The 12,305-nt window shown below is 52.0% G+C and overlaps 1 protein-coding gene across 4 annotated transcripts in view; it reads left to right on the top strand.

Moving 5' to 3' along the window:
- Positions 1 to 12,037, top strand: part of HIVEP3 (HIVEP zinc finger 3) — a 364,404-nt gene extending 352,367 nt beyond the window's left edge. For all 4 annotated transcript variants that reach the window (XM_071576495.1, XM_071576497.1, XM_071576494.1 and 1 more), the window contains 2 exons: positions 5,625 to 6,682; positions 9,328 to 12,037. In XM_071576495.1, coding sequence (XP_071432596.1) covers positions 5,625 to 6,682; positions 9,328 to 10,152 — 1,883 coding nt within the window. In that variant the 3' untranslated portion in view covers positions 10,153 to 12,037. The remainder of the gene's footprint in view (positions 1 to 5,624; positions 6,683 to 9,327) is intronic.
- The last annotated feature ends 268 nt before the right edge of the window (positions 12,038 to 12,305 follow it).

Raw genomic sequence — 12,305 nt, 5'->3', positions numbered from 1 at the left:
GGCTGGAGAAGGGACTGGAGCACAAGTGCTGTGGGGAGAGGCTGAGGGAGCTGGGGGTGTTGAGCCTGGAGAAGAGGAGGCTCAGAGGTGACCTCAGCACTGTCTGGAACTGCCTGAAGGGAAGTTCTGGCCAGGTGGGGGTTGGTCTCTTCTCCCAGGCACTCAGCAATAGGACAAGGGGGCACGATGGGCTCAAGCTCTGCCAGGGGAAATTGAAGTTGGAGAGCAGAAAAAACTTCTTTGCAGAGAGAGTGCTCAGGGATTGGAATGGGCTGCCCAGAGAGGGGGTGGATTCCCCATCCCTGGAGGTTTTTCAGCTGAGCTTGGCCGTGGCACTGAGTGCCATGATCTGGTAAAGGGACTGGAGTTGGACCAAGGGTTGGACTTGATGATCTCAGAGGTCTTTTCCAACCCAATCAATTCTATGATCCTGGTTAAGCAGCCCCAGACCCCAGTGGTGCCCAGGGCAGTGGCTCCCTGCCCTTTCAGGGTTCTGGCCTAGACCAGGTGTGGTTACCTGGGGGGGTCAGGGTTTGAGGACAGAGGAGAAAAGAGGAGCCCAGTGGCACTGCCTGTGTCCCCTGGCACAGTGCCACTCCTGACATGCCCAGAGCTGGACAAAGAGCTCTCACAGCCCATGCAGAATGAATATCCAACCAAGGCTGAGGCTGTCTGACCTGGTGACCATGTGCTGCTCTGCCCCAAAGGATGGCTTTCTTCCTTTTAAATCTTCCTGAACTCTTGGCTCTTCTCCAGCTCTCCAGAACAACATTTCCATCAGGCAGAGACGTGCTGTACTTTGCTGTGCCCTCTGCAAAGGAGGGCATGGCCCAAAGCAAACCCAGGTGGGCATTTGCCAGGAGTCATTCCAAGGGAGAAGTGTTGGTGTGGTGTGAGCAGCAGGAGGGGGAAGCTGCTCCCCTGTGGGATTGCTGGAAAAATCTTCCATCCCAGGAACTCTCTTTGAAAAATTGATTAGCTGATGATCCTCCAGAGAGCTCTCCCTGCTCTTACACCACACGTAGGTGATGCTTCTGCAGATCACTAAGGCCCCAGAGATGCTCCAGGGCTGGAGCCCCCTCTGGGATGGAGCCAGGCTGGGAGAGCTGGGGGGGGTCACCTGGAGAAGAGAAGGCTCCAGGGACACCTGAGAGCCCCTTCCAGAGCCCAAAGGGACTCCAGGAGAGCTGGAGAGGGACTGGGGACAAGGAATGGAGGGACAGGACAAGGGGAATGGCTTCCCACTGCCAGAGGGCAGGGATAGATGGGATATTGGGAAGGAATTCCTGGCTGGGAGGGTGGGCAGGCCCTGGCACAGGTTGGGCAGAGAAGCTGTGGCTGCCCCATCCCTGGGAGTGTCCAAGGCCAGGTTGGACAGGGCTTGGAGCACCCTGGGCTGGTGGGAGGTGTCCCTGCCCATGGCAGGGGTGGGAGTGGATGGGCTTTAAGGTCCCTTCAACCCAAACCATTCTGTGGTTCTATAACCAAAGCTTGTTAGGGAAAGAGGAAAGTGGCTCTGAAATATTGGTTACATGTTTCTGAAAGAACAACTGTTATTTTAAACCTTTTATTATAGAACTAATGAATCATATTAATTGAGTGTCACTGCTGGAGCCCTGCAAATCCAACATCCTATTTGTGCTCCATGGATTTGCAGCTCTGAGGACACCAGGACTCCCTTCACCAGTGCAGGGCATTGCTTTCCTTTCCTGTGTGACTCCAGAGCTGTTCATGCCCAGGTCACACAGGGTTAATGCCCTGAGCAGAGTGTTGTGAAGATCCCTCTGGGTGGGAAACCCTGTCCGGGCTTAGGCCGGTGATGGGGCTGAGCTGCTCTCAGCCTTTGGCCTCCTGGAAAGAGCAGGTCTAAAGAAAAGCCCCAGAAAGGTCCCCCTGGCATGCCCAGGTCAGCTGGGGGAGCCAACGGGATGGCACCATCATCTGGGGGCTTTGTTGTGATGGAATCATTCATCCCTGAGGGTTTGAGGTGGGACACCTGCTGAGCCCCACCTGGTGCAGAGGGCAGGACCCACTGGCTCCTGGAGGGACTCCCCTCCCCGTGTTGTTGGCTGTGAGGCTGCTCTGGAATGTGTTGTGCTGTCTGGAATTTATTGCATTATGCAAGAACTTCGTGTAATTTTAGAATTGCAGAAAAAAAACCACACAGTCCTCATTTCCTCCCCTTGATGCAGATCCCCTGTGTTTGTGCAAAGGGATGGGCTGCCAGGCAGGAATGCAGAAAGGTGTTCTTGGGAAGGTGTGGGATCTGGAAATGTTTCCTTTCTTACCTCCCCAGCTCCTTTTTCACCTGGTTAAAGCCAACACTGGACTTCTGCTGAAAATTGAAACTCTGCTTCATGAGTAGGGAGGCCCATTGCTCACAAATGTCACGTAAACAGTAACTGAAGCAGCCAAGAAGATGGGCAGAAAATGGGGGTTTGCACTGTAATGACCTGGGCTATTGGGATGGATGAGAAAATAACATAAAAATGGCAGGAAGGTGCATGAGAAATCAGAAACCACAGCTGTGTCACACCCCCCTGTTCCCAGTGGCTTGAAGGACCAACCACAATGTCCTCTCTCTTCTTTGCAAAGAGGCTCAGAACAAGAAAAACCAGGACTATTTTAATGAAATAGTCATAAAGACTACAATTTCCACATGACACAAAGCAGTGCAGGAAGGTTGCTGTGCCTTCCTTTGGGGGAGGCAGGGAGGGAGCAGCAGTTCCTGAAACTCCCTGGATTATTTTAAACTGGAGTTGTATTTCACTTGATTGTTTTTATTGCTATTTAAGGGGCAGAGGAAAGCAAGGGGTGTTACTATAAAAGGAGATTGGAGTGCAATTCCTCACTCCTGCCTTGGTTTTGCTACCAGTTGGGTGGAATAGGCTTAGAATGAATAACACACCTGTAATGAAATGGAACCCTCAGCCAAAGCCATCAACAGGACACATTCTCACTTGTTCCCTTTCTCCTCCCTCCCTCCCTCCCTCCCTCCCTCCCTCCCTCCCTCCCTCCCTCTCTCCCTCTCTCCCTCCCTCCCTCCCTCCCTCTCTCCCTCTCTGCCTTCCCCTGCCCTTCCCCTGCCCGTGAGCTCAGCAGATGCATTTGGGCTGCAGGGATCCCAGGCTGAGCTCTGAGCTCTGTTCCTGCTGCAGGAATCCTGTCAGGAGGCCAGAGCAGATTCCCTTGGGCTGTCCCAGCACTCACTGAAACGTCTCCTGTGGTGGCAAATGCGAACTGGCTTCATGTTCCCCTCACTCAGACTTCTGCCCTCGCTGCCTGTCCTGGCCAGTGCCCATCCCTTGTGTGACTGGGGCCAAAACTGAGCCTGATTTTATCCCCTTGGAGGGTGAGGCACAGCTGCCTGTGTGTCCCAACCCCCCTGAGATGTCCAAAATCCCAACCAGGGCCTGGCTTGTGGCTCTGGGAGGGAAACACATTCCTTTTCCAAGGGAGAGGTATGCAGGGCTCACCCCACAGCTGGGAGAGCTGCTTGCTTGGAATAATATTTGTTCTGAGCTCAGTTCCTTTGGGAGTTTGCAAACAACCCTCCACTGGAGCCCAGCACAGCCCATCATTCCAGAGGCTTTTGCAATGCAGGCTGGGCTGTCCATGGAGAGCTGCTGCCTCCTTCCCTCCCTGCTGCCAGAGCTCTGACTGCATGGAACGGTTAAGAGAGATTTTGGAATGGGATGGGAAGCAAATGAGAAGCTCCTTTCAGTTTGAATTTTCAGGCTGAGTCTTGGATGGATAATCAGCCACGGGAAAATGCCTGTCACTGGTAGTGCCAAACACTTCATGAGCATTTACTAGTAAGGTCCTGGTATTCCAAATAAACCAAACTGGAGTTTTTATCTGTAGATCTCAGTGACCTCTCGCTGTGTGGCTCTGCAAACCACCCTCCCTGCTGCAGGTCCAGCCTCAGCCTCAGCTTGTGGTCCTGTCCCTTCTGCTTGCCCTGCTGAGAGGTGGCAGCTCTGAAAGAGAAACTGTTCTCCTGTTCAAAGGAAAACCGTGTCCCAGGCTGAACTGAGGGCACAGGGGCCAGCAGGGCTGCAGTCGGTGCCACGCAGGTGCCAGAGCCAGGGGCCAAGTGTGTGCCAGCAGCTGTGCCCCGTCCTCGGGGTGCTGGGGACGGGCACAGATCAGTAACTGGGATTTCTCGGCGCCTGCAGAGCTTTGTTGAGCTGCAGTGACATCCAGCGGTGGGTCCCGATGGACCTGCCCAGGCTGAGCCTGCACTCCTGGCAGCACCGCTGCACATCTGGCAGCACCGCTGCACATCTGGCAGGGGAAGGGCAGGTTTGCTCTGTGCAGAGCAGAGCAGAGGGGTGCCAGCAGTGACCTGCCTGGCAGCTCAGTGCTGAGCTCAGAGCTCCTGCTGGCCCCTACAGCAGAAGAGACGTGCTGTATTTTTACCTGCAGAAATATTTAGGCTTTGCTTTTTGTGTCCTCATCACTGTTTGTGAGCCCTTATTTACAAAACCCCTGTGCAAGGCTTTCCACACCCAGACCCCAAATCCTCATCACTGTTTGTGAGCCCCTATTAACAAAACATCCCTGTGCAAGGCTTTCCACACCCAGACCCCAAATCCTCATCACTGTTTGTGAGCCCCTATTAACAAAACATCCCTGTGCAAGGCTTTCCACACCCAGACCCCAAATCCTCATCACTGTTTGTGAGCCCCTATTTACAAAACATCCCTGTGCAAGGCTTTCCACACCCAGACCCCAAATCCTCATCACTGTTTGTGAGCCCCTATTAACAAAACATCCCTGTGCAAGGCTTTCCACACCCAGACCCCAAATCCTCATCACTGTTTGTGAGCCCCTATTAACAAAACATCCCTTTGCAAGGCTTTCCACACCCAGACCCCAAATCCTGGTCACTGTGAGCCCCTATTAACAAAACATCCCTGTGCAAGGCTTTCCACACCCAGACCCCAAATCCTCATCACTGTTTGTGAGCCCTTATTTACAAAACATCCCTGTGCAAGGCTTTCCACACCCAGACCCCAAATCCTCATCACTGTTTGTGAACCCTTATTTACAAAACATCCCTGTGCAAGGCTTTCCACACCCAGACCACAAACCATCTGCTGGAGGATTTATCCAGTTAAGGGAAACTCCACAGAGGGTCTTTCAACCCTCTTGTTTGATTTGCAGTGAAAGGCCAAGTCTTGCTAATGTTGAACTGGCACAGAATCGAGGCAGGAAAAGCCCAGCACATGCAGTTGGGGAATTTTGCCACTTTGGCAGCTGGAGGTTTTTTGGAGACACCATTGCAACAGACAGTCATGAAATCCCCACTCCAGGGTGACAGTGATGGTGTTTTCTTCATCTGTTGAAGGCCTTTTTCTGCATTTCTGTGTGTGTTGAAAAAACAATGGCTGCAACTGAGATGGGGGTAGAGCAGGAGGTCCCAATGGTGGGATTCTCTGGAATCTACTGGGATTATTGGGAATGGAGTCGGCACAGAGGGCAGGACTGCAGATGGTCAGATCTAGGAAAGAGCCATGTCCTCTGTCTTCTTGTGCCCTCAGAACCTGTGGGCAGGTTTAGCCCAAAGCCAGCCCCTGTGTGGGTGTTTTACACTCTCTTTGTGTTTTCCATCCCCTCAGGAACCAGTGAAGACCTATTCCAGGACTCTGAGGGGCGTGAGGGATCTGAGCCAATTGGGGAACACCAGTTTTCAGACCTCGAGGAATCTGACGATGATGATGACAATGAGGATGAGGAAGATGAGGAGGAAGAGGAGAGCCAAGATGAGCCACCTCTGAAGGTTCCAGAAGGCCAACACACCACCCTCCTGCTGCACTCTTCAGGTGGCTCTCCATCTTCTCAAGAGGAAGGCACTGAAATAGCATCATCCTTAGCCCAAGAACGTGTTTCCAGCCCCCAAAAGGCAGGTGAAGGCCAGCAGGCCTCCTCCTCAGGGCTGGAAACCAAGTGGTCAGCAGACAGCAGTGACATTGCTGTGTGCCACAGCTTCTTGAGTCTCCACAGACCAGCTTTGACCTCCACCGAACAATTGGCTCCTGCTGAAAGAGAGTCTGTCACAAGGCCACAGATGTCCTTAGTCATGGACCTGTCACCCTCAAAAGACACCTCCCCAAGGAGAAGGTGGTCTCCGAGCCAGGACTCTGGCAGAGGTGGTGGCAGCAGACCAATGATAGCGAGAAAGCACTTACTAACCAAAAATGAAACTTCACCCAAGAGGTTCTCCCCCACTGCAGAGCTGTCCTCTCTGAGGTGCCTGTCCCCAGGGAGGGGCTTGTCCCCCTGCCAGCGCGTCTCTCCCAGGAGGGAGGCATCTCCCCTGAGATGTGTGTCCCCCAGGCTGGAGCTGTCACCCAGCAGGCATCTGTCCCCCAGGAGAGAGCTGTCCCCACGGCCCTACCTGCCCCCAGAGGGAGAGGTGTCCCCTGGGAGGCACTCGTCGCCCAGCAGAGACGTGGCATCAGTCAGATACTTCTCCCTGAAGAAAGTCTTGTCTCCAGGCTCTCTGGAGGCCCCCAGGTATCCATCCCCTGGGAAGGAGGACCTGCCTGGCACTAGCAAATCAGCAGCAGATGACAAAGTTCCAAGCTCATATCAAGCCCAGCATGGGATATTATCTTCGATGCCTCTACCTCACAGGTTCTTTGGCAAAAACATACAGCTCTACGAGTCCAAGCTGGTAAGTTCAGTCCCCTCCTGCCTTCTGGTCCCCACCATTGGTTCTCTCTTGTGGTGTTTCATGAAGGTTGTCATGCAAAGGGCACAGTGACTCTGTGGCCAATGTCACACAAAAAGGACAGTGGATGGCAATGGGGTTTGCACCCATTTGGGTCCCGCCCTTCTCAGCTAAAGAGAAAGAAAGTTGCCCCTTCTCCAAGGGATTGTTTCCACTCCTGACCCAGCCAATGTCCTGCTGATACAACCAGTGAGGACAACCACTTAATGACTAATTGCCACTAAGAGCTTTTTTGCTCCTAGGAATTTGAAACCCATCTCTGAGATCTCCCCAGCTGGGGTGAAGCTGTGGCCATTCTTCACTGGTCAGTGACCTGGACCAGATGTGAGGCAGCTGTTGCTGACTCCTGGGCTGTTCCACCCCCAGCTCTGTTAGATGAACTGCTGAGAAATGTTTGCTTGGACATCTCTGATCTCATCTCACTTCTCTCTTCAGCACAGAGAGGTGTTTCTCAGTGGGTCCAGAAAAATATTTAATGTCTCTGCTGGACATTTCAAATTAATTTGTGCTGGTGAACATGAGATTCAGTTGCTGGAGTTGCTCTGCTGTGAAACTGGTGTGAGGAGAGACTCCAGCCCTTAGGGAGTGCACTGGGAAGGGAGAGGCCTTTACACAAGCCCTGGAGGACCTGTCATGGCAGATGCTGACCCAGGTCCTCTCTAGACTGGCCACACTGCCCCATGTGTGTTTCCCTTCATGTCCAAAATGATGTTCTTGTGGTGCAGCCTTCCTTCTGCCTTCCACTGTGAGTCTTTGTCTTACCTTCTCAGAGACTATCCTTTCTTTTAGGTCCAAACTTTGTCTTCCTTTAATGCTGTTTCCCTTTCCTGGCAATTAACTTCTTGTGGAGAATCTCAGGGCTTTGGAAACCCCCATCCTTGAACTCTGAAGCATCTCTGTTGGGATAACTCCTGCTGCCACTACTTGGAGCAATTCCCTCAAGCTTCCAAGTCCACAGTAGGACACAATAATCCCCTGCTCATCTGCCCATTCACCTTTCAGCTTATTCTCACATACACCTCTTTTTACTCCCTTTTTCTGCTCCTTTCATGCCCCCAGAGCCAGTGCTGTTGCTTTTTTCTGTGTCTCCAAAGCAACAAAAAAGACCTAAATGGAAAACTTCCCACTTACCAGCAAGATGGACAGCTGGGCTTTCACTGCAAAATTACCTTCCTGGTAAGGCCACAAGAGACAGAAAGGCCAGAGGTGGATTTACCAGATCCCAAATAGAGCTTGAAGATGAACTTGGCTTGGTTTCAGTGTAAGGTTTTCTGTCAAGTCCCACCATGGCCATCTCTCCTTGCAGCAGCACTCCCTCCTCCTGGTGGCTGTTGCACCATTGAGATTGTTTGGGGGCTTCCCAGCATCCCTTTAGTGATTTGGCCAACACTTCATGTGGACAAATGACCATTAGCAAGTGTTTGTGTTTGTAATTGCTGACCAAGCATACACTACCTTTGGTGGCTCTTGCTTTGTCTCCCTTCTGGCCTCTTTTGCTGCTTTCCTCTGTCACCTCCTCAGAGAGATCCAGCTCACATGGTCAGGCAGTTCTTCTCCATATCCCTTCAAAGCAATAAAGTGGATCCTCAGATTTTATCTCTAACCCCATCTCAATGGAAAGTTGATTTCAGTTTCTCTTGCTTCCCCTTCTTGGGAGTCCTGTTTAGGGGTTTAGTTATAACCTCATCACTAATTAATCCCTTTCTGTTTAGCCCCATATCTCTCCATGATGTACGTTAGGAAACTATGGGAAGCACCGGGAGAGAAAGAGGAAAAGGTAAAATGGTAGGGGCTTAACCCTTGATTTCTAGAGAACATCTCACCCATGAGGGTGGTGGTGGGGCCAGGGTGGGGTGTGCTTTGGTCAATGCCATCCCTCCCTCAGTCCAGAGCACCCTTGCAATCAGCAGCTGTGAGGCTGCAATCCTGATTTAAACTACACTGAAAAATAAATGACATTATCTGGGCTCTCAGGAGCCTCCTGTACTGAAAGGGCTCCAAAGCAGCTCGATGGCAGCAAACACTGGCATCCTCTGCCAGGGGCTCAGAGGCAGCTCTGAGAACAGGACAGGGGGTGATGGTTTGAAACCGAAAGTGGGGACATTCAGACTAGACACAAGGAAGACATTTGTCCCTGTGAGGGTGGTGAGGCCCTGGCACAGCATGGCCAGGGAGGTGGTAGGTGATCCATTCCTGGAACATTCACGGCTGGGCTGGACAGGGCTTGGAGCAACCTGGTCTAATTGAAGACATCCCTGACCATGGCAGGGAGGTTGGACTAGATGACCCTTATAGGTCCCTTCCAACCCAAACCATTCTCTGATTTTCCAGTGATCCAAGCCTAAGCCAAAGCCCTGGATCTGTGCCCCAACAGACCACGGGCATAGCTGTACCCAGAAGGCAAATACCGGGGCTTGTGTTGCTCCTTCCCTTAAAGCTTTGGGGCTGCACCTCCTCCTCAGCTGATCCATCTCCCTCAAGTTAGAATAAAATGCTAAACCCCATCCTTGTAGTGAGCATTAGTGATGCTAAAGCTGTGACTTGCTCATTGCACTGACCCAGCTCTTTCTTTTCCCTCCCTGGCGCAGAAGATGGAGCCCCGAAGCCCACCGTGCTCCCCTGGCAGCGCCCAGCCCGTGTGCCCGCGGCCCCTGCTGGCACCTCCCGACGTGGCCCGAGGGGAGGAGAATGTCTTCAGCCACCTCCCGCTGCACTCGCAGCAGCTCACGCGGACCCCGTACCCCATGATCCCCATCGGGGGCATCCAGATGGTGCAGGCGAGGCCCAGCTCCCATGCCAGCCTGGTGCCCGGCTCCGTGGGGTCCCTCCAAGGCGGGTATTGCCCCTCCGCAGGAGGCGACTTGGCGGAGCTCAGCCGCGCTGCCAAGGGGCACGAGGGGGCACCGAGCCCCGCGGAGCCGCCGACCCCGGTCGCGAAGGTTTCTAAATACACACTGTCCCCGGAGCCGCCGAGTGCTGGTTGCTTGGAGGAGAAAATGAGGACTAGTGAGCTCCAGCAACAGCCAGAGCAGGAGGAACACAGGGTAAAAACACCCGCTGAGCCCAGCCCGGCGGAGCGGGCGGGCACGGCACCCCCGGTCAGCGCCAGCACAGCCCACGAGCACTCTTCAAAGCCTTCGACGAGCGGCGAAGAACCCTCCAAAAAAGCGGGCGAGAAGCAATCCGGCAGCTCGAGCACTTCTGTTGAGTCACCCTGCACTTTGATGTCCGATGCCCCCACGCTGGAGCGCAGCAGTGCCCGCTGCCCCCCGGAGCCCCCGCTCGCCAGCAGGACCCTCTGCGGGCAGCCCGGGCACCGAGCGGGCACCTCCAGCGAGGGCAGCCCACACCCAGAGCACGCAGATTTAGGTCAAACTCAAAAAAAGGTGGATGAAAAGGCGGGAAGTACTTAAACCTCCACCATCTGTTCCACCTTTAGGCTTCCTCTGTAAAATCAACAGACATTTTCAACACTATTTCCTTTAGTATAATCACCGATAAGAAGCACTCTAGTGAATGACCAAACCCATGGAAAAATTCCTGGTTTTCTTTGTCCCAGTCTGGTATTATCTCCACATGTATGCAGTTACTTGTGCCTTTTTCTATACCTTTTGTTGCTTGAAATGTACAAAAAACTGTTTGAGGCTGTGAATATTTTTTTAGAGTTTTTTGGAAAGGGGGTTTGTTAGACCTTGTCTTTTTTGCCATTTAGGTGTGAGGAATTCTGGGCCTGAGAGATGCAGAAAGGAAAGGGTTAAGCATTTTAAGAGGAAGAAGATGCACTGAAAACAAAAACAAAACAGAAAAACTTTTTTTTATATTGATTAAATGATTAAAAAGAAACCAAGAAAAAACCCAAACCCTTGCTCCCGTGTACAGAAGTTTATGATTCGTATTTATTACATGCTTTATTTAATTCTTGCAAAGTGCTTGTTTTTTTCTTTTTCTTTTTTTGCCCTCGCATCCCTCTGGTTGTGCTTTAAACAGTTGAAACTGCTTTACAATTGAAAAACGTGTTTACCCTGAACTTGTGAGTGAAAGTAGCACTTCTTTGAGCAGGGGAGGGGCGTTCGCAGCGAGACAAATTGTCCCTCGCAGGAGAAAAGGGACCGCGAGCATCCCCCCCCTCCCTCCCTCCCTCCCTCCCGCAGGACCCAGCAAAGCACTTTTCTAACAAGGGACAGACAAAACAAAACAAAACAAAAAAAAAACCAACAAAAAAACCCCGGTTCTTCTTCAAAGCTTGAACTGCGAGAACATAGGAATGTATGGAATGTAGACCCAGGGCCAGGATCGGGGTCTCGCTGGACGAGCCGGCCCCGCTCGCTTTAATCCTTCCATCCCGCCCGGAAAAGCCGCGCCTGTGCCTGAGCCCGAGCCCTCCTGGCCGCGGCTCGGGAGCCTCTGGAACACCCTCCCCTGCTTTCCAAGCGGAAGGAAACTCAGCCTTGCAAGCCCTTTTTCCTCTGTCGTGTTTTCAGCCGTGGACAAAGTCCCTCCATGCCGTGCCGTGCCATGCCTGGCTGGTTTTGGCTCCGCGGAGCTTTGGGGATGCAGGAGCGGGTCGGGCTCTGCTCCTTTGCACGTCGTGGGGCTGCGACTCGCCAGAGACTCTGTGGCTTATTTTACCCTTATTTATTGCTTAGTGATTGAAGCAGGACGCCCCCAGCGCAGCCCTTGTGCCCACGGGCCCGTTTCGTGCTGTCTTGGAAGAGAAATCGTGGTGATGCTGAATGGGTAACGCCTGCAATGGGCTTGTGGTGCATGCACAGCAGCTTCTGCCAGAGCAAACCCTGGAGGATGCCCATCCCTACTGCCAAGAGATACCAAATCCAGAGCCATTCCCCTCTGGCACATTAACACACTTTTTAAAACAGAAATATTCAACAGTTTACCCCAACAAACAGCAGGTTCTTTACTACTTCAGAGGGTTTTCTGGTCTATGGAATCTGTACAAAAATCTTTTTTTTTTTTTTATTTTAACATAAAAAAAGATATAAATATTTAACCAGTGGACCAGTTCTTTCTTCTTTCAGAGCTGTTCCAGTTTATCGGGTACGTAATACACTTTTTTTAAAAAAAATAAAAATAAAAAAATAAAAGGAATCAAATAAAATCTCTGTTCCTGAATGAGAATATATTTCCTTGCCAGACTTGATGAGCTATGAACTGTTCCCATCTCCCAGTCAAAAAAGAGAAATTTTTTAATAATCTTCTCTGTGATTTTTTTTTTTTGCTCTTTTTGTAAAGGGAATTAAATACAAAAGAAGACAGCCTGGAAATAACATTAAGGCTGTGACACTGACCAAAACAACGGCCAGAGCCTCTTTATACCCTAATTAGCACTTTTATCAACTTTCCCTTTTTCCCATCTCCCCTTTTTTGGCCCCAAGCCTGGAAGCTGATGCTGCTTTCAGCTCCCACGGCAGGAGCAGGGGCTGGAGCTCAGCCCTGTGTGACCCATCCAGGGGCTGGAGCTCAGCCCTGTGTGATCCATCCAGGGACTGGAGCTCAGTCCTGTGTGACCCATCCAGGGGCTGGAGCTCAGCCCTGTGTGACCCATCCA

Source organism: Pithys albifrons, chromosome 24 (genome assembly GCF_047495875.1).
Source record: "Pithys albifrons albifrons isolate INPA30051 chromosome 24, PitAlb_v1, whole genome shotgun sequence".
In the NCBI taxonomy this organism is placed as follows: domain Eukaryota; kingdom Metazoa; phylum Chordata; class Aves; order Passeriformes; family Thamnophilidae; genus Pithys; species Pithys albifrons.
This window is presented reverse-complemented; position numbering and strand designations above follow the sequence as displayed.